Source organism: Mchenga conophoros, linkage group LG13, assembly GCF_057382185.1.
Source record: "Mchenga conophoros isolate Kocher_MC1m ecotype Shallow Benthic linkage group LG13, M_conophoros_male_GT1.1, whole genome shotgun sequence".
NCBI classification, from domain to species: Eukaryota; Metazoa; Chordata; class Actinopteri; order Cichliformes; family Cichlidae; genus Mchenga; species Mchenga conophoros.
Window position 1 is genome coordinate 23,401,405 of NC_140538.1, and position 21,821 is coordinate 23,423,225.

The window sequence follows — 21,821 nt, forward strand, 5'->3', positions numbered from 1 at the left end:
TGAAATACTTAAGGATTTTTGGTTTATATGTTATTGTCACTATGACATCGCCACATCTCTACGTTTGGCGCTTGACAAAAGAACTACAGTTCCCATGAAACTTAGCGATGGGAGCTGCTCTTAAACATCTTGGGACATGTAGTCATTCAATCCTAACATGCGTAAGTTTAAAAAAACACGAACAGGTAATCATATATTACTGACGTTAAAATTCCGAGCTTTAACATTAGTTAAACTACAAAAAACAATCTAAAACAACTATTGATAAAGCAAACAGCTATTCTCCCAAAACAGCATCGTTGCTACTCAGTTTTCCTGTACTATAACTCACACTTTCTCTGTTGTTATACTTTATTTTGATATCTTCCACCCAACTCTGCTAGTTTCAGCGTACAGCTTCAAACCATTTCTTTTTTTTATAAAACTTTACTGAACAAAACGTGGTTGATATGTCGGACATTACTTGAAAGCACCATGTGACGTTTACGGAGAAAACGAAACCTAAACTGACATGGAAAGGAAAAACGGAAACCATGTTTTATTTTGAGATTTGTACTTTGCTCTCTATTTTTATGAATTTTGTGTAAATATTCCGACTCCCGACAAACTTAGGATGGAAAACTACATAGCTAAGTTAAACGAGTATGCACAGAAACAGCGGCTGGCGCTCCAGTTTGTGGAGGTTGGAGCTGCTGGCCCTGACCACATTAAAACGTAAGTTGAACATAGATGGGATCTGCGACCTGGGATGTCGTACGAGTACGTGTGTATTTTTGTAGGATAGACTCTTCAGTGAAACCGTAGTAGGCTGTATTTTCGCTCACTCGCTACCAAATGCACGTTTGTGTACAGTAAATGTATTTTGTACGTCGCTTTAGTCCATTTACTAAATGTCCACAGGTATGTTGATCCTGCAGTATCTTGCTAGTGTGTTGTTTCCACACTTAAACTTTGTCACTCTGCACGCAATTGTAATATTTTGTTACAATTCTTTGTTTACCTCCTACCGTACAAATAAAACATTCCAACCATATGTTAAAAACAGAATATTTTTGAGCAGCAAGTTCTGTGGTCCTGAGTACTTTTTTGCCACGTGTATATAAAGATACAGTAACAGTGTTCCAATTTTTAAAGCTTAAATTGGCCTCCAGTTGTAGAATGGCATATTTAATATTTTGTGTGGGGAAAGTACACTAGGAGTTTACTGTATTTGTCTGTTCAACAGATTTACTATCAGAGTTGTTCTGAATGGTAAAGCCTATCCTGACGCTGTTGGAAAGAACAAGAAGGAAGCCAAGCAGAACGCTGCTAAAAATGCATTGGCAGGCTTGTTGGAGGAATCAGCTGATACTGTAAGATCATTGCACCATTGTATTCACTCACTGTATGCGTGGACATTTGTTTTAATCTGCTGTGTGTTTGTTGGTTACAAACAGACAGAAAATGCTGCAGAAGTTTCTAATACATCAGTTCATCAGAGAAGTGGCAGTAACATCAAGTACACCTGCTGGCTTAATGAGTATGGTCAAAGGAACAGGGTGATTGTAAGGCCCGTGGAGGCTGCCAGACCTGGACCAGATGATGAAAATCAGTAAGTCTACATGATGCATCTAGTTTTGATTGTAGATGTGAATAATCTATTTGAAATCTATTTAATATTTTTCTTTTAATGTTAGATGGTGTAACTTTTTTGTTGGTGACAAGGAGTACCCGGCAGCTTCCGGGAAAACAAGAAGGGAAGCCAAGGAGGAAGCAGCCAAGCTTGTATATCACGATATATGTGGCACTTTAGAGGTAACTAATGGAATATACTGATTGACTTGACATCAAAGAAAACTGGATAAATGGTTTAAATATTTTCATGCATGTTCTAGTAGCATGTTGTTCACTTGTACTTTATATTCCAGACTGGAGATGAGAAAGACATTTTCACATCAAGTCAGCAAAAGGAGGAAACAAAACAAAATGTTGCAGATGTCTGGTGAGTTGAAACAGTGTTTCTTTTTGATGCTTTATCCCTGTGAAGCCTTTTTGTAAACTATGTATTGTTTAAAGTGGTTGAAGTTTCAGTTTTTATGTATTTTTTCTTTGATATTGTAGCCTTCAGATAAAGAGTTTGGCTGTGAAACCTGAAGATAAAAGGTTTACAGAGGTAAATTTCATAGGTCTTGTCAACCACTACTGTCAGAAAACATCCCGCTCCCACATGTTTATTGAAGAGGATATATGTGGACCGCCTCATAATCGACAGTGAGTGTGACCGTCCCCTTACCAGCCATTATAGACAATTTCTGCTAAATGCTGGCTGATGTTTAACAGTTGGTAAATGATGTAAACCAGTTTTTCACTGTTTCACAACAGATTTTCCTACAAATTAGTCATAGATGGCAAGGAATACCCTGTTGGTGAGGGTAACAGCATCAAGGAAGCCAAACAAAATGCAGCTCGATTAGCCTGGTCTGCTCTTCAGGAACAGTCAGACTGGGACAGCAAGGTATTTAACATTTTCTGTTAAGTTAAGAGTACTTTATTGTCTGCCGTAGGGGGAAATCATCCTGGATCGGCCAGCTCCTGCATTGAAACCCCTCCCACACACACATAGTAATAAAAATCAAAGCATAAACCCTAGTTGGGCACACTTTTATAAATACAGACCTTAGAATGCATAAATAATTAAATAAATAGTTGAAGTAGTAGTAGAGTTGTCCTTCAGTCATGAGCTGTTCATTTATCAGTTTAACTGACAAAGGGACAATTGAATATTTGTAGCAGTTATACTGACACAAAGGGAAGTTGTACCTCCTAATAAAATATTGTGGCCTATCGAACCGTAAAAAAATATCTTGGGGAATGTTTATGTTCCTATAATTTTTCCTGCTTTCCTGATTGTTAGATTTCCAAACCTGCTGTCATAGCCTAAGAGACTCTGCAGTAGACAACTGATATAATACCAAAACTAAAAACTCTAAGTCTCCGGAGAAAATGAAGACACTGATAGATTCTCATACACACATGAATGTCCTATGGGTTCTTTTGATATTAAATACACTGAAGAAAAATATAAATGCAACACTTTTGTTTTTGCTCCCATTTTTCATGAGCTGAACTTAAAGATCTGAAACATTTTCTACATACCCAAAGGACCCATTACTATCAAATATTGTTCACAAATCTGTCGAAATCTGTGTTAGTGAGAACTTCTCCTTTGCCACAGGTGTGGCAAAGTTTGTATGTAGAAAATGTTTCAGATTTTTAAGATCAGCTCATGAAAAATGGGAGCAAAAACAAAAGTGTTGCATTTATATTTTTCTTCAGTGTATTTTGGCCATTTAATAGATTGTTGATGTTGGTATTTCCACTATGCACACTATGGTACCACCCCAGGCTCACACTGTCCCCAAAGAATAGTGGGACCCTAGCCTGTTATTTTAGATGCTGCATACACTATTTACATCATTTTATTGCACACTTGAGTTTGAGTTCCCCTAGAAACAAAATTCAGGCGTCCATCTCTGTGTATGTTCACCTAATCCTTTTTGCATGTAATGGTTGAGTAAGCTCTTGGCCTCATCGTAACTTTTTATTATGGAGCACTCTGTCCTATTTGCATATTAAAGTGTTTTCCTCAGATAATTCTTGTAGTATTCTGCCTATTTTGGAGATTTTTCATCAGTCAGATTTTGATGGCCTTACTCGAATAACTAAATCAGAATTTCTTCTGTATGATCATGCAGACTATAATGAGAAGGGTTGTGTTTAACAGCGCCACAACCTCCTTTGTGTTTTCAGATAACTATCAAGTCAGCTGTGTCAGATGATAGAGCACCGTCCAAACTGTCCACACCACCAAGCACACTGTAAGGCTGAGCACTACTGTAGATGGTAACATGTAATGTTGAAAATACCTATTAATTAGGCATTTTATTTGTCTCAAAGGGACTCTGGTTGTCCAAAATCAAGTAGCAGTACAACAACTACAAATGACTCAGTTGTTTTCTCCCAGTCATCTAACGCTTCCAAGGAGCAGGTTGGTTATATCCCATTCTTTCATCCACTCCTGCCATGGTTCACCAGTTTGTAATGTTGAGGCTGTTGCAGAAGTTTTTTTTAAATTACTGGATTAAATAAAATCAGTTTAAATGTCCGTTCTTGTTCTAAGATCATCGATCTAAAACACGGTGGTTCTTCAAGTCACAAAGGAGTAGAAATAAATCAGAATCATGACGACAACTGGTGAGGACAAACAGTTGCAACAAATAGTTTCAGTTTCAATGTTTGGATTCTCTTTTGTTGGTAAAGTTCTGAATATGTGGCTTGTCTTTATAGTTATAAGACAAAGAGCTTGATGGTAAAGAAAGAAGCTGAAATCTTTACAGAAGAGAATTTCATAGGACTCATCAATCTCTACTGTCAGAAAACAAAGCATTGCCATGATTACGTCCTAGTGAGCAAATGCGGTCCACCACATAATCCTCAGTGAGTATGACTTAACCTTTTTAACTAAATACACCTTATATAGACTAAATCTATATGTGTGTATATATAAAGCTATTTGTATGGCACAAAACTCTTAAACCTGTTGCTGCTGATATTGTCTCCCTACACAGATTCTTCTACAAAGTAGTCATTGACAACAAGGAATATCCTGTGGGTGAGGGTAAGACTATCAAAGAGGCCAAACAAAATGCTGCTCGGCAGGCGTGGTCTGCTCTTCAGGAACAATCAAATTGGGATAGTAAGGTACTTAATGATCTTTACTTAATGATTTTTGTTTTTATCCACAACCTTGAAATCTTCCATATTCCTCATCCAACACACTCTAGCTTTTTAATTCCTTACTATAAAGGCGGTAAAAGGGTTGCACTACTAAACTTTTCTCAGCATCATTCAACAGAGATGCTTGTGAGAAAGCAAATGTCACACATTTCATTTATCTACCTGCTCCCTACTTGCTGCGTACACATGATGTGTGATGTCAGATTGCATTCACTTCTAATGAGTGGGCATCATTCTTACTGCTTCAAACCCACTTATGCGGGAAGCTCGACTAAACCAAACTGTATTTCCAATAGTGCAAACTAGTCTGAGGCGAATTATTTCCTGCTAGTTGTAAGGTCATAAAAGAGAGGACAGCCAAGTATTTAGTATTGTCCTTTCTCGCTAAGCTGCCTGAACTTCGTGTGTTAAAACAGCTTGAAAAGTGTAAGCTCAGTGTTACAGACAGGGAAGCACAATTTAGGTAAAGGAACAATACTTCATAATCATAATTTTTATAAGTGTCCAAATATTGCTGTATCTCAAAGATTGGATGATGCAGAAATATGTTCCTAACAAAATCATCAGGTATTATTGTACTTATTGAACTTTTTCTTTTTTTTTAAAAAGCATGTGTTTCTAAAGCATACGACCAGATTTGCTAAATAGAGCAAACTAGTGTGTGAGAGCAAACCCCAAATAGAGCTCATAGATGTGGTTAGTTTTAAAATCACGGTTGTTTTCTAAACGTAGGTGCAGTAAGTTAATTTCAAAATCGAGCCCAAAAAAAAAAGGCATGCTTTTTTTGTCTTTTCTTTTTTTAGCGTTATTGGTACAGTTATCAGTAAATGGCATTTGAAAACATTAGTAAATAAGTGTATGTGCTTGATTTAAATATTTTCTTCTCTATGTTTTGCGCTTTGAGAACAGACCTCACAGATTTACATATGCAACCAAAAACAGTCGCAAAAAGCAGACATGCTAAGAGGTTAAATGTGAAAAATATCCAAAAAACACCTGATGTGGGTTCCAGGATGCTAACATGCTTTTGAAGCCACTGCTGTACTTTACAGAAACCATACAGAAAGTGATTATTGCTGAATATTTTATGTTGTATATTAACCTCCTGGGACCTGGCATCCACATATGTGGACATCACATTTTGAGTTGTCTAGACCAAAATACAAAATTTTGCTCTACAAGGGCCTGATTTCCACTTACGAGGACATTATACTGCCACTGTTCTATCGAAATTTAAAGCGAATGTCCTCATATGTGGCTCTAAAAATCAGGAAAAAAATCATGTAATTCTTTGTTTTTGCATTTCCCAATCAGCCCAAATAGCAAGGAGAAATTAAAAATGCATGCCATGAAAGAGTTCAGGTGTTAGGAGGTTTAAATTATAGCTAAAACTAATGTTTTCAAAAACATTTAGAATTTTTCTGACAGTCTCATTTTAAACGTACATGTATGTGGTTAACCAATGGTTAATTTTGCAGCAGCCAGATGGACAAATAGTAAGGGCGTGTCGTGCATGTTAATAAATATCCCCTGCACTTACCAACAATCATATTATTTTACATTAAAGTGTCCTACTACCAAACGGTGTCTTAGTGTACAGCTGAACATTTTTTTGTTTCTTTCAGCTGGTTTCTTGGTCAGCTGTGTCAGATGATGTTACACCAGTCCAGCTGTCCAGCCCAGCGAGCACACTGTAAGGCAATGGAATGAGCAAGCACACCTAATACTTAAGTTTAATGTGGAGAAAACTGCATGAATGTATCTTGCTGTATTTTCAAAGGATCCCACATGATGCAAAATCAGAAAGAATACCAATGACTTCAAGTGACCCAGTTGTTTCCCCAAAGGTTCAGAGACCTTCCAAGGAACAGGTTTGTTATCCTCTGTGTCTTCTATATCTTTTGTTGTCATGTCCTTTGATACTAACACGGTTATATTAGGATGCTTTTAATTATTTAGCTCCAGTTCTACACTCCTAATTAGTAGTTTTCATAATTGCAATAACAACTTTTCAATAATAATGGGTGATGTATCTATAGTAATATCAAGGTATGAAAATAGTTATTTATTAAAAAATGTGATCAAGCAAACACTACATATTGGTGATCATGATCTATTAAAATGTGACAAATGCATTTGACAGTCTTCATAAATTAAATAAATGAAAAACTGATCTGTTTTTTTTTCTCAGTGAAGGTTATTATAGTCAGCTTAAACTAAAATTAGATGTGAAAAAACTGAAATAAAAAATTAAAACTAGACTTTTTTTTTTTTAAGTGAAGTGAAATGATTTTGCACAGTTAGGGAAATAAAAAGCTAAACTAAAATACAAATATAGAGGAAATATCTTTAGTTTTAGTATTTAGTTTGTTTAATTCAATCTGCCTGATGAGTCACTGGTGTACATGTTTATTGAGACCCTATATGTCTACAACACTGTGAGTCAACTGCTTTCTTTTTTTCTTGCAATACCTGCACTGATTTTCCTAAATCTTGCCTCTGACATATCCCCTTGATGCAATAATAATTAAAAAGAGTAAAACAAGAACATTCACTTTGGATACTAACTGAAACTAAAGTGAATTAAAAACAAAGTCAGAATAAAATAAAAATTAAAAACTAACAAGAAAAAAACCCCCTCACTAATAACTCCGGTCTCAACGAATGCATCTTAGATTTTGTATGTGTCAATTTCATTCATCGCTTTCTTTTTTGCTGTTCCTGTTTTTGTTTTGTTTTTTTGTTTTTGTTTGTTTGTTTTTTAACATAAAACTCACAGTTGTATAAATAAGTAAAATTAGAAACAGAAGTTCAAGAAAAAATGCCAATGATAGGATTTGCCTTGGGAAGGTAAACCCATGTTGTTTAAACCTCTGAATCCTACAGTCTGATATTCTTTTCTAATTAAAATATAAATGTGGTAAAATCTGTATCACTGCAATACTGGCCAATGATTTTGCACACTGCAGATTTTCCTCACATCAAGCAGGTGGATAATTATGCAAATCTCCTATGAGTAATTTTTACTAAAGGGGATAATATTAGCTAGAAACGGGCTTAACTTTTTCCAAGAATTTGAAAAATAACTGACAATATTATTTTTTCTTGTGATGTTGTTCAAGTATATAATTTTTATCTGTAGGAACTAATCCAACAAGGCTCAACTATGTACTTGTACAAATGAAGGAAAAGTTTCCTTGGGATGATGTATGTGGAAAACATACATAAATATATACATTCTATACAGACAAGAAGTTAGCTAAGGCTCTGGGCAGAAATTGAGTGTGTATTTGTAAAATAGCACCTTACAAACTCTTACAAACTTTCAATACCTGATGATTGACATCAGTGTTTCAAACTACTATTAATAATACCATTTAATAACTAAGTTTGTCTTGTTTGTAACAAATGTTTTGCATCTAATTTAGCCTTATTTCCCCCTTTATTTCTCCCTTTTTAAGGATCAAAATCCTGATTTAAAACCAAAAATAAGGTAAGTCATACTTTGAAACCTGTTGTAAACATCGTTGTGTAATATTTCATCTGACATTATTGCTGATGATGATTTTCCTGGTTAGAATTGCAGCAAATTTCGGTAATGTTTCCAGACACAAAAAAAAGGTATGAAGGACTCACAGAAATTCTGAGTGTTTTCAGTTTTTTGTTTAATACTGGAATTTCAATATGCTGACTTTGCATTGTTTTTAAGGATTTGCACAACTCTGATCTCAAAGAAAAGAGTAAAGAAAGAGGTTCCACCGAGAAAACATCAAGTCAAGTAGTACAATCGAGGTATTAAAAAAACAAACAACATTACAATGTACTGCTATCATGTTTTTACTACAGTTTATAGTTAAAGGAGAATTTTCTCTTTGTTAGCATTTGTCATTAATAGTAACACCTATGTTAATCTCTACAGGTTTACACTGGAATTCGACTCTATAGAGCGCCTTGGTAAAGGAGCCTTTGGTCGTGTTTATAAGGCAAAACATAAACTGCTGAATAAATATTATGCTATTAAAATTGTTCGCTGCAAAGAGTAAGTAAATATTTAATATAAATATTAAATTTTGTTTAAGTTTATGAAAAAGGTGAATTCCCACTAGCTCTGTACAGGAGATTTGAGAGAGATCTCTTCAGTCTTTCCAAAGCCTCCAATATCTTATGCCTAACAATCTTAGCACACTAGTAGTATACAAGAGTATACAGTAAGGCGGGTGGCAAATTTACTGTCAACTGTTTGGGGATATTTTGCATCTTTTGTTTTTCGGTGTACAAATACATTTACAGTGGGGCAAAAAAGTATTTAGTCAGCCACCGATTGTGCAAGTTCCCCCACTTAAAATGATGACAGAGGTCAGTAATTTGCACCAAAGGGTACACTTCAACTGTGAGAGACAGAATGTGAAAAAAAAATCCATGAATGCACATGGTAGGATTTGTAAAGAATTTATTCGTAAATCAGGGTGGAAAATAAGTATTTGGTCACCTCAAACAAGGAAAATCTCTGGCTCTCACAGACCTGTAACGTCTTCTGTAAGACGCTTTTCTGTCCCCCACTCGTTACCTGTATGAATGGCACCTGTTTGAACTCATCATCTGTATAAAAGACACCTGTCCACAGCCTCAAACAGTCAGACTCCAAACTCCGCCATGGCCAAGACCAAAGAGCTTTCGAAGGACACCAGGAAAAGTATTGTAGACCTGCACCAGACTGGGAAGAGTGAATCTACAATAGGCAAGCAGCTTGGTGTGAAAAAATCAACTGTGGGAGCAATCATCAGAAAATGGAAGACATACAAGACCACTGATAATCTCCCTCGATCTGGGGCTCCATGCAAGATCTCATCCCGTGGGGTCAAAATGATCATGAGAACGGTGAGCAAAGATCCCAGAACCACACGGGGGGACCTGGTGAATGACCTGCAGAGAGCTGGGACCAAAGTAACAAAGGTCACCATCAGTAACACACTACAACGGCAGGGAATCAAATCCCGCAGTGCCAGACGTGTTCCGCTGCTGAAGCCAGTGCATGTCCAGGCCCGTCTGAAGTTTGCCACAGAGCACATGGATGATACAGCAGAGGATTGGGAGAATGTCATGTGGTCAGATGAAACCAAAGTAGAACGTTTTGGTATAAACTCAACTCGTCGTGTTTGGAGGAAGAAGAATACTGAGTTGCATCCCAAGAACACCATACCTACTGTGAAGCATGGGGGTGGAAACATCATGCTATGGGGCTGTTTTTCTGCCAAGGGGACAGGACGACTGATCCGTGTTAAGGACAGAATGAATGGGGCCATGTATCGTGAGATTTTGAGCCAAAACCTCCTTCCATCAGTGAGAACTTTGAAGATGAAACGAGGCTGGGACTTCCAACATGACAATGATCCAAAACACACCGCCCGGGCAACAAAGGAGTGGCTCCGTAAGAAGCATTTGAAAGTCCTGGAGTGGCCTAGCCAGTCTCCAGACCTCAACCCCATAGAAAATCTGTGGCGGGAGTTGAAAGTCCGTGTTGCTCGGCGACAGCCCCAAAACATCACTGCTCTCGAGAAGATCTGCATGGAGGAATGGGCCAAAATACCAGCTACTGTGTGTGCAAACCTGGTAAAGACCTATAGTAAACGTTTGACCTCTGTTATTGCCAACAAAGGTTATGTTACAAAGTATTGAGTTGTATTTTTGTTATTGACCAAATACTTATTTTCCACCCTGATTTACGAATAAATTCTTTACAAATCCTACCATGTGGATTCATGGATTTTTTTTTTCACATTCTGTCTCTCACAGTTGAAGTGTACCTCTGGTGCAAATTACTGACCTCTGTCATCATTTTAAGTGGGGGAACTTGCACAATCGGTGGCTGACTAAATACTTTTTTGCCCCACTGTATGCTTTTTGATGTTTTGTTTTTACTTAACATCCATCTGCAGCCTTCATTTTAGCATCAGTAAATGAATTAAGGTGCCAAACTTCTCATCACATTACTGTTTTACACGACTTTGTGCTACTGTCCGCTAATGCTAATGTACCTTTTTTTTTTTTAGCATTTGGAAACATTTTTGATAGAAATAGTGGAGAGAGGGAATAATACAACGAGAGAGTAACGCAGCAAATGATCCGAGCAGGAATTTTGTTGTTTAAGGCATTTATCTCCATGTGGTATGCAATCTATCCATTCTAGTATCAGGTCACCCATTAGTATGTAATGTCTTCTTACTTCATAAAGTAATAAATAAACCAATGTTTCTTATACAAAACTGACACAGAATTTTTTTGGGTTAGTTGAAAGTGTACATTCCTCAGTTGCAGCTAGCTTGCTACTTAAGGTTAGTTCTGTGCGTTACATATGCATTTGATGGCTACATCATAGCACAATGACAGCCTAAAGCTATATGAAACTTAGAATTCTTCTGAAAGTGAGGGAGTTGTTATAAGTCTTCACAGAGATACCTTACAGTATTGTTTCCTGATGTATTGAGTCCCTCAGCTGGAAAGTTACAGATGCTTTAAAAGAGATTTAAAGTTTATTGATATTTCTTGTACTTCTTATAATCAGAAAGTCTCTAAGGGAGGTGGTGGCATTATCAGACCTCCATCACACCAACATTGTTCGATACTACACCTGTTGGATTCAGGATTTAGAATACCAAATGGACAGTACAGGCGACACCTACAGTACTTCGCAGTAAGTCACATTACTTCATTATTAATATTATTATGTCTTAACATTGCATCACATGTGGTGTAAATGACAGAGGAAGCATTCACTTCACACTTTAGTTTCTTGTCTGTTACCTTGATGTACATTTTTGAAGACTGGACACATGTTTTCTCTTTGTGGCTAAAATGATACTAAAATTAATCAATATTACAGTTTATTATAGCAACACACATTGCGCCACAGTTTTCTGTCTTCTTGATTTTTACAGTAGTTTACAGAGTGTTGCCTCACCATTGAGGATAAAGTAAAGGTTCATAATTCCTTCATTTGTGTTTTTTTTATTTTCAAGGTCTGCTAGTGATTCATCTGAAAAGTGCCTCTATATTCAGATGGAGCTGTGTGATACTAAAACACTTAGAGTGTGGATAGACGAGAAGAATACTCAGAATGTGAAGAAATCTCTGCGAGACTCAAGGAGAAAGGAAGAGAGCCTAATCATTGCTCAGCAAATAGCCAGTGGAGTCGAGTACATTCACTCAAAGATGCTCATCCACAGAGACCTGAAGGTGAGACAAAGAGGAGAAGACGGTTGTTTGTTGCTGCACATCTCATAAAGAGGTAGACGTTTATTTGTGCCTTTTCTTAAAATGTATAGCCTGCCAACATCATGTTTGGACGGGATGGAGAAGTGAAGATTGGAGACTTTGGCCTGGTCACTGCTGAGATTGACAATGATGCTGAGAATCTACTGGAAAGAAGTGCTTACAAAGGAACACCATCTTATATGGCTCCCGAGCAGGTTGAATAATCTAAATTGAAATTTAGTGTCTTACCCATTAATAAATATTAGGTAGTAAGAGAAGACATTAAAGACACTTTTTTTAAAGGTTGTCAACACCATAGGGCAATGCACCTTCTTTCTTGTACTACTAAAAAACTATTTTACTACTGTTGCAAGTAAATAGGAAAACCATTTAAATCAACTGCCTTAAAACCAAAGAAGCATTGGGTTGACTATTAAACTAGTTTCTAATGCCCAATGTCCTTAAGGGTTAGTCCACCCATATTGAAAAGAGATAGTAAAAACCTTTTTTTGTCTTCTATTATTTACTCACAAAATTGGCCGTTTTTTGTTTTTCTCTTTTTAATGACAGAAAAGCAAGAGCCATTACGACCGAAAAGTAGACATATTTGCTTTGGGGTTGATATATTTTGAACTTCTTTGGAATCTCCCTGTTGGCCCTGAAAGAAAAGCGGTGAGTTTTTCCAAAGCTTATGCAAAATGTTGCTGCAAACTTGCTCTGTTAATAATGGTTTTCTCAGTTTGTGTCATAGGAAGCAGAATGTTGATATAAATCAAATTTAATGTGTACTATTTTTTTATTTAATATTGTTTAATAAATGAACAGATCATCATTTTTATCCCTTCTCTCATTATATAAATGCCAGGTTTGGGACAATGCCCGAAGCCAGAAACTTCCTCAAGGGTTTTTGAATAATTTTCCACAAGAGGTACATCACCATTATTTTAAGTTTACTATATAAACATTTCCAGCAATCATCTATTTCCATCAAAGGATGAAGAGCCACAACTGTTGATCGTTAATAGCAAAAATGACCAAGCAGGACTGTCTTAGAACCTGAAAGTTTTCTTTGTTTAATTTCCCAAGTAAAGTATAAATGTGGCAAATAATATATACTGGACTTTCACAATAAATGACAGCATTGATTGATATTGATATTGATTTCACACTGTTTTCTTCTTATGTCTAATTGCAGCATCAAATCATAAAGGCAATGCTGTGTGCGAAGCCAGAAAACCGTCCGGAAGCAAGTAAACTAAAGGAGGAGCTGAAAGAGTACTCTGATGCACTTTTAATGCAAAAACAAATGCTTCGAAATAGTAACACAGTTTGACAGTTATAAGGACTTTAATGAAAATTCTAAAAAAGAACACTCAGTTTAGTCATTTCATGCATGACTGTATTCAATACACATCATGTCATGCAGTGCATGTGTGGATGTTTTGAATGCTTTCTTTTCATGGTCTGATGCATCATCAGATATAGTTGTATTTATGGAGTGCTTGGTTTAAAGAAAGGCTGATGAAGTGATTCATGTTATAATATGTGAATGAAATACAAATTAAATTTGTGTCATTATTCACTTGTTGTCAACACTTATATAAATTATTTGTTTTAGCCTGTAATATTTTGTAATAAAAGTGATGTCATACTTGTATAGTATTGTAAATAATAATAATAATAATAATAATAATAATAATAATAATAATAATAGTAATAATTAAAAATGAAAAAAAAGAACTCCAGATGAATGACTGCAATGTGAAATAGTGCAATAAAAAACGTTACAAGGTGACTTGGGTTCATCCTTTCAGCTGTGTGGAGGGAGTAGCATGCTGGTTATGGTAGTTTCCATACAGTTGGGCCACTTTCTGTTACAGTAAGTGGTTTAAGGTGTCATGTGAGTAATTTCATCCATTGAAAGATTAAATATACTGGTAAGTGAATAAATCCTTCTCTCAGATTTTTACTGTGAAGTCACTGCGTACAATAGATTTGCCATGGAGTACTGCAAAACTGAATTTTGAGTCTTCCCATGATGGGTATTTCTTCTTTACTCACTTTCTTTTCACTCTCTGTTTATACTCCACTCTGCATTCAGCCATTGGTTATTTATTTATTTATTTTTTTTATCTCTGGCTCTCTTCCATAGCCTGTCTTTTATCCTATCATATACATAAAATTTTGTTTAATTTTCTGGATCAAGAAACTTTCTTAAAATTTTTTTTCCAATATAGAGAAAGCAGCTGTGAGTGAATCGGTGACTCGCGATCTTCTAACATGCCAGCTTATACATGTAATGACAAGACATTTCTAATGTTTAATTGCCATTGTTCATGCGTCATTCCTATTGTGCCATAGTATTCTCCTTTCCCAGATGGATATGAACATGGGCCAAAATAAATAGACGAGTGGGAATGGACAATGCGTAGATTATAGTTATGTTATTGCAATTATTTTTTTTATTCGATTTTTCTTTAATACTAAGTTTTAATGCCTGCCAAGGTGTGGACACTGGGACATGACGTTTCCACTGACGAATCGAAACTTAAAGGCGGCTGAATCCGCTAACGCGGTTGCGGAAACGTGGAGGCAATTTTTTTAAAAAGAGATAAAGAGATACTATTGTACTTTGTGACTTGTCACAATTATTCGCAATTCTGAACTCTGATTGCAACTCCTTCGTCATTTTGGGGGGAAGTGGGACACCATGTAGTTCTATAGGGAATGAGCTACACAGGCTTGGAGGTGAACTCGAGTAACTTATTGGCTCTACAGGCCACGATCACGGTAAGTTTTATAAAATATTTAAGTGTGTCTATGCAATAGCACACTTCTTATCAATCGTCGGCTTTATTATTTTATGTAATAGTTTTGGCTCGTGCAATTGGCGCTACACTCCGTTACTCCCTGTTCTGTCACCATTCTTTCATTTCTTCTGCTGACAAAGACGTATATATAGTGATGTAATTTGAACATCTAACTAGTAAATGAATAACAAGTCATTTGGTCTATTGACTATTACTCTGACTGCTAATTACTGTTTTCCGCGACAGTGAAAAAAGGTTTAAAGTCATTTTCTTCACAAACCAGTTGCACAAAATAATACTATTCAAGTGAACGCAACAGTGACCAATTAGAGCATCTAAGGTTATATTTCAGGAATAACTAACATGGCTGGAATGACCTGCTTCCCATTTTGACCGTGTGCATTACATTCTTGTGCATTACATTACAGTAGTTGATACGTCAACTGACTGGTACTGAATATAGATATGTATTTTTATGTAGTTAAGAACTTCATTACGTGCAAGTATAATCAAATCAAAGCTTTGATCATTTGTCATCAGATTTACCACCACTAAACAGCCTGAAGGAAGTGAGCCAAACAGACCACAACAGGAAATACTTTGCAGTAATGGATAAAGAGCAACAAGCTCCAGTTGATTCTGTAAGATCATGATGCAGTCTTTGCTGAACTAAAGTATACTAGGTTGCTTATTATGTTCAAAATGAAAGTGTAGTTTACAGCTGCAAGTCTAACTGCTTTTTGTTGATGTCTTTGTTTTAGATGGAAACAGAAGATGAAAATCCAACTGCTCCACTTATTCAAGCAAATATTTCTGACTATATAAGCTGGATATATGAATATGGTCAGAAGAATAAGATCATCATAAAGCCTAAGGAGTCAATAAATATAAACAAAAGTGGTTTTCCGTAAGCCCCCATACATCGTAGAAAATATTTTTTTAAATATATTTTTGTTTTTAAAAATATAAAAATTAATGCATAATGTTGTATGATGTTACAGAAGATGCTGTAGCTTTGTGGTTGATGGGAAGGAGTACCCAACTGCCTATGGGAAAAATAAAAAGGAAGCTAAGGAGGAAGCAGCCAAGCTAGTATATCAGAGCTTGGGTGTAACATATAAAGATCACAAACGGACAAATTTCGTTGGACTTGTTCACAACTACTGTGAGAAGACAGGGCGAATCATTGATATTATTAAAGTGAGAAGCTGTGGCCCACCACATAACCCTAAGTGAGTATAAGTGAATCTTTGGAGGGTGAATAGAAGCTGCAATAACACTTAGTTGGGTAATAAAGTCTAAACTAACACATCTTTCCTGGTTACATAGGTTTTTCTACAAATGTGTGATCAACAAGAAGGATTACCCTCAGGCTGTAGGTGGCACTGTCAAGGAAGCCAGACAAAAGGCAGCTCAGTTGGCCTGGTCTGCTCTTCAGGAACAGTCTGACTGGGACAGCAAGGTATTTAAATGCTTTCAGCATGTTATTGTCACTTAGGTAAGAAAAAAAATTATATTCATATTCATTACACAACATGTGCAATGTTCTGCTAAAATGTCACTTTAGCAGAACATTGCACAGTTTCATAAAGCTTGCACTTTTCTAAGTTTGATAACTAATGTTGAATGTCACATATTGTGCTTATTTTAAGGTATCCTACAGGTCAACCATGTCTGAAGACAGTGTTTCAACAATGCTACCATCCCCAGCATCCACAGTGTAAGCAAGTATTAACATTAATGGTAGAGTATGTGGTAAAGTTTAACATGTATAAAACTACACAAATGGCTCTTTTTAATTTTAAGGGAGGCCTTGTCAGAAGTCACAACAAGGAGTGAAAGTGAATCAGTATCAATCACTGACCTATCGAACTTGTTGGAGACTAAGGTCAGGTTTTTTTTATGTTGCTTTTAAAATTATAAAAGAATTCATAGAACTTGAAGTTGACTTTTTTTAGACTAAAACATATCGGTGTATCTGTGGTGTCCCTCTTCTGGAATTTAAACCCATAATCTGACAGTAACGCTAAACAGGAGAAAAATGTTATAAAAGCATAAAATACTAGGATTGCTTTTTTTCTCATTGGTGAGGTGAGTGCTTCCAAAGGCTAACATATTTACAAATCAAAACAATTTCATTGGAAAATTGTTTTGTTTTGTTTTTTGTTTGTTTTTATAGATGTCCCTCATGTCAACTTCGTCTGTAGACACTCCACCAACCAGGCTGTCAACACCTTCACTGTAAGAAACTCTAATACTAGTAGTAATACAACTACTAAGTCAGACGGTTGAGTATTAAGAAAGCAGCACTCATGTACTCTTGTTGTGTTCTCCAAGGGAGTCTCTCGAAGCGTCTTCAAAAAGCATGCCAACAAGTACGAGTGACTCCGTTATCTTCACTGATTCATCACACCCTTCCATGGAAAAGGTCTGTTGCTTTAAACACAGAATTTGTTGAAAGAAAGAAATCCCCACTTTATAATCTGTATACTATGCACTGTATATTATATGGCATATGGTGAATATGGGGTGGACGGTGGAGGGCTTGACTATGGGATAAATGGTCAACTGCTGGTCTTTAGATCATGCACAGTTGTAGTTAGAGGTTTGTTTGCATTCTTATGAATAAGTTGGACTTATTTCTAGTGGCTGCTGGGCACTTTCACGTCTCTCACCAGTTCTATTCATAACTTTCATAGAAAGATGTTCTAGGCACAGTTAAGAGTCATAGCATGTCAGCCTTCGTGGCATTATGGGAAGCTGTTTTTGTGTCAGAATTTTTTGCAAATTTGTTTAGTGTTTAGTTCTAGTTCAGTCACTTTATTTCAGTCAATTAGTGTGCAATCATATTTTATTCAATGTAAAGTCATTACATTTGTACTAAAAATCATAAATGTGTATGGCAATCTATAAATGTCATTAATAAATAAGCAAATCTGTGTTCAGATCTCTAAACCTACTGGTATTTGTAAATGGATTGTAAAATATGAATTGAATTTGGCTTCAATAGCTTAAAATATGGACATCAGTTGTGACTCAAGCGCTTTGGCTGTTTACACAGAATATTTGCTACCCCTGGGTAGCAGATGGCTGGTAGAGAAGCTGTTAATGCGATATATTAATGCGACAGTAATGCAACATCTGAAAGTCAGTCTCTGCAAGCCCAAGTTCAGGGTTAACAAAGAAGTTAGAAGAAAATCCAAATGTATTTCCAAAGCGCCACAAACATTTACAGCTCTGCCACATCACAGTGTAGTTAAACAGAAAAAGACGGGTAACACAGCATGTATTTTCCTTTTTTCTTTTCTTTGATATGTTTAGCTAAGCCCAAACCGCCAATAAAAGTAATTGTATTTATTAATTAATATGTTCAGACATCAGACATTTTTTTATACTAATGATAATAATAACCATGTTATGTCCTTCTGTGTTTTTTTTCAGGACGCTAACAAAAACAAAAATACAGACAACAGACCAAGTGACACATCAGGCCAATCACAGTATGAAAAAAATTTTCATGACGTTTATACTTGTGTGGTCAGATTTTTGCATCCTCTTTTTTTCCAATAATTTACTTATTTTTTCACATCTTCATCTAATGAATGTTGTTTATCTCACTAGGTTTACTTTAGACTTTGATTGCATTGAATGTCTTGCTAAAGGAGGCTATGGTCATGTTTTCAAAGCAAGAGATAAACTGGTGAAGAAGTATTATGCTGTAAAGATTGTTCGCCACAAAGAGTAAGTCATATGCACAGTGTATATTTTCAAAGTACAAATGTTTTGCATAAGCAACATTCTAATAACAGAAACCGTGAGTATGTATGTATGTATGTATGTCTTGCTTACTGAAGCATTTCTGTGTTTTCCTTCTGATCAGAAAAGCTCTAAGAGAGGTTGGGGCATTATCAGACCTCAACCACTCTAACATTGTTAGATACTACAAGTGTTGGCTGGAGGATTCAGAATACCAGTGGGACAATACAACTGACAGTTACAGTACTTCCCAGTAAGTTTTGTTCAGTTATTTAGTATTGTGCAGTTTTGCATTTCTATGCTTAAAATGAAGACTTGATGCTAATTAGATTTTTAATCTTCCTTTTTTTTTAGGTCTAGTAGTAATTCATCACAAAAGTACCTCTATATTATGATGGAGTTATGTGACGACAAAACACTTAAAGACTGGATAACTGAGAAGAATGAGAAAACTCTTGAAGAGTCTATAAGAAGAGCAGAAAGTCTTCCCGTTATGCAGCAAATAGTCAGTGGAGTCGAGTGCATTCACTCCCACAGACTCATCCACAGGGACCTCAAGGTGAGACTCAAGATTACAGGATCACAAGCTTATGTTGCTGAGCTAGCTCACATTTAAGTTTAAGTTTTTCCATTTCCATATTCTTTAGTATCCTTTTTGTGTGTTTAATGGAGATGCACACTGCTGCTATTAAAGTATTGGTGTGCTTCTTCTACTTCACAGTAAACCCAGTAGACAGGAAATGACTGAGTATTAGGGCCACATTAAGAAAATCATTATTAGTGTTGATTTAGGGATTAAAGTCAACATTACAAGGTGGTGATAAGTATAAGAAGGTTGAAGAGATGGCGCAGCATCAAGGAGAAATACTAGAAGCAGCCAGTGCTATGCCGCAGCCTCTTAGTAGATGCACATATGGTGTAAATTTGAAAGATTTCTCGTAGAATCACCTGAGCTTATTCACTCATTTCTGACTACACGAGGCACTAAATGCTCAATGTTTAAATTTTGCTTTTCCAATCGTCAGCCTACCAACATCATGTTTGGAAAAGATGGAAAAGTGAAGATTGGAGATTTTGGTCTAGTTGCTACTGAGACTGATGATAATGATGAAAATCAGAGTGAGAGAACAGAGAAAACAGGAACCAAGTCATATATGGCTCCCGAACAGGTGAGGTCTCTGTAAACAAATAACCTTTGATTTCTTTTCTGTGTTTTTTTTATTGTTGACAGTATTCAATGATAGCTATGTGCTCAACATTTTCTGAATCTATTCAAGTTTCATTACCTTCTGCAAATGTTCTTAAAAATGACAGAATCTCCTGTTCTTTGTGTTTTTTTTAAAGATGTTTACAAATTGAAAAGTTTTTTTCTTTCCATTATCACCACCTCATTCATTCGCTGTAAAACTCTTATTTCATTCCAGATAAAACCATCTCTTATGATACATGCTAAGATATCTTTTTTTTAAGTGATTGCAGCCAGATGGGGTTTTTTTCTGGTTTCTACTTTTAATTTTAGACTTATATACCATGGTCTTAAAATTTAACTACAACTTGAAAAAAGTGAAATCCACATAGATTAGCTTACCACAACCATATCTTATAATTTAAACACTCACACTGAGTTAAGGGGTGTGTAACACATTATGTTTTTGTTTTATGACAGAGGACCAAAACAAGATATGGCTCCAAAGTGGACATATTTGCTCTGGGACTGATATATTTTGAACTCCTTTGGAAAATCTCTTCTGGGCATGAAAAAGAGAAGGTGAGTTGGTATAACAATTTAATAGTTTACATTTTAAAATGTTTACTGGTAGCTTCCTATCAGTGTTAATGTGTGAAGAATATAATGTATAGAATTGCATACTTAAGTTTTGCTTTTGTTTTTCTTGTGATGATTTTCTGTCAAGTCAAATAACATGTTTTTGTATCCTTTTATCATTATGTATACTAGATTTTTACAGGTGTCAGAAAGCAAATTCTCCCTGAAGAATTTACACTGAAGTTTCCAGAAGAGGTATAATTCTTATTTTTTTCACTTTCACATTTATAAACCACTTTAAAACAACATAACAGCTGACCAAAGTGCTGTACAAAAAAAAAAAAAAAGATAAAATAGGAAAACAAGAATAAAAGAATAAATCGGCGAGCCTGCCTGACCTCCAGAGGCAGCTCATTCCACATTTTAGGTTCCAAAACTGAAAAGGCTTTGTCTCGAGATTTAGAAAATGTCTTCGGGACAGTCAAAAGCACCTGTTTAGCTGATCTAAGAGCATGTGATGGCATGTAAAGGTGAAGCAGCTCAGACAAATAAAAAGGGGGAAAGACCATTAAGAGACTTAAAGACAAATCAAGGAATTTTAAAATGGATTTAAAACTTAACAGGAAGCCAATGAGGGACTCTAAAACTGGAGCCATGTGTTCTTGTTTGCTTGTACCAGTTAAAAATCGTGCAGCACGAATTGGCTAATTATTTGTACTGATAATATATATTCATGTTGATACAGAAAGTAGCTGATTTTTTTTTAATGTGTTTTGCAGAACCAGATAATCATGTCAATGCTGTGTCCGAGCCCAGAAAACCGACCTGAAGCAAGTACACTGAAGGCAGACCTGGAACAGTGGGCTCAAACATTAAATGCACAAAGAATGCACCTAGAAAATGTAACTGATTGATCAGCACTTACTAAGTGACATAAATACATCTTTTGTGTTTTTTTTTTCATGTCATGTCTTTTTTCATGTTTCAATGTCTTTGATGTACTGTTTTTTATGGCTATAGCAGTTATGTTCAGTCACTTTTTACAGAAAGTAGGAATCATGTTCTGTGGAAATGTGATTAACATATTTAAACTGATGAATTATTACAGCCTTTGCTTTGTAATAAATAGACTGATGTGGAAAATAAAATAACGACCAACCAGGGTGTAATGGTCATTTGTCTGCTGTACAGTTTTTGTACATGTTTTACTGCATAATTTAGTGAGTGGGTCTTGACAGGTACTGATAATTTGCTTACACTTTACATTAAACATAAGTGCGTATGGGATTTTTTTATTACCACATGCAAAATGTGCACTCAGTTTGGGAAAAATCCCATTTTATGCAACAAGTTCTTGTCAACATTACAAGCTGGAAGACTATTTTCTTTGCAGTGCACTTTTGTTCCTTTTTATTGCTTCCCACAAACTAAAATTAGATATACCTTTCAGCATTACCAACACG

At 35.9% G+C, this 21,821-nt stretch overlaps 2 protein-coding genes across 3 annotated transcripts; both read left to right on the forward strand.

Annotated features, from left to right (window-relative positions):
* The first annotated feature begins 502 nt into the window (after nt 1-502).
* Nucleotides 503-13,959, forward strand: LOC146561318 (interferon-induced, double-stranded RNA-activated protein kinase-like). Of its 2 annotated transcripts, XM_085297312.1 has the most exons (24): nt 503-714; nt 1,226-1,352; nt 1,437-1,591; nt 1,677-1,794; nt 1,908-1,981; nt 2,101-2,250; nt 2,362-2,494; nt 3,790-3,857; nt 3,937-4,027; nt 4,160-4,233; nt 4,327-4,476; nt 4,608-4,740; nt 6,402-6,469; nt 6,557-6,647; nt 8,238-8,269; nt 8,355-8,397; nt 8,486-8,568; nt 8,696-8,815; nt 11,339-11,467; nt 11,793-12,009; nt 12,099-12,242; nt 12,598-12,699; nt 12,893-12,955; nt 13,223-13,957. In XM_085297312.1, exons 1-24 carry the CDS (start codon nt 614-616, stop codon nt 13,358-13,360), a joined length of 2,604 nt encoding a protein of 867 aa, XP_085153438.1. In that variant the 5' UTR covers nt 503-613; the 3' UTR covers nt 13,361-13,957. The 2 variants fall into 2 exon arrangements, with proteins under 2 accessions (XP_085153438.1, XP_085153437.1); XM_085297311.1 differs by having other exon boundaries at nt 1,226-1,591; nt 13,223-13,959.
* Nucleotides 13,960-14,498: 539 nt separating this feature from the next.
* LOC146561319 (interferon-induced, double-stranded RNA-activated protein kinase-like) lies at nt 14,499-21,517 on the forward strand. Its single transcript, XM_085297314.1, has 17 exons — nt 14,499-14,817; nt 15,378-15,478; nt 15,599-15,744; nt 15,839-16,069; nt 16,167-16,299; nt 16,490-16,557; nt 16,644-16,725; nt 17,017-17,078; nt 17,175-17,265; nt 18,279-18,337; nt 18,459-18,578; nt 18,718-18,846; nt 18,948-19,152; nt 19,619-19,762; nt 20,260-20,361; nt 20,551-20,613; nt 21,138-21,517. Exons 2-17 carry the CDS (start codon nt 15,446-15,448, stop codon nt 21,270-21,272), a joined length of 1,803 nt encoding a protein of 600 aa, XP_085153440.1. The 5' UTR covers nt 14,499-14,817; nt 15,378-15,445; the 3' UTR covers nt 21,273-21,517.
* The last annotated feature ends 304 nt before the right edge of the window (nt 21,518-21,821 follow it).

What these genes read in the sequence shown, in the direction of transcription:
- LOC146561319 (XM_085297314.1), top strand. Translation starts at nt 15,446, where the DNA reads ATGGATAAAGAGCAACAAGCTCCAGTTGATTCT. An exon ending in AGTCTGACTGGGACAGCAAG is followed by an intron (nt 16,300 to 16,489) that starts GTATTTAAATGC and finishes GCTTATTTTAAG; the next exon opens with GTATCCTACAGGTCAACCAT. An exon ending in CATATATGGCTCCCGAACAG is followed by an intron (nt 19,763 to 20,259) that starts GTGAGGTCTCTG and finishes GTTTTATGACAG; the next exon opens with AGGACCAAAACAAGATATGG.
- LOC146561318 (XM_085297311.1), top strand. Translation starts at nt 614, where the DNA reads ATGGAAAACTACATAGCTAAGTTAAACGAGTATGCACAGAAACAGCGG. An exon ending in TCCACACCACCAAGCACACT is followed by an intron (nt 3,858 to 3,936) that starts GTAAGGCTGAGC and finishes TTTGTCTCAAAG; the next exon opens with GGACTCTGGTTGTCCAAAAT. An exon ending in AGTCAAGTAGTACAATCGAG is followed by an intron (nt 8,569 to 8,695) that starts GTATTAAAAAAA and finishes TAATCTCTACAG; the next exon opens with GTTTACACTGGAATTCGACT.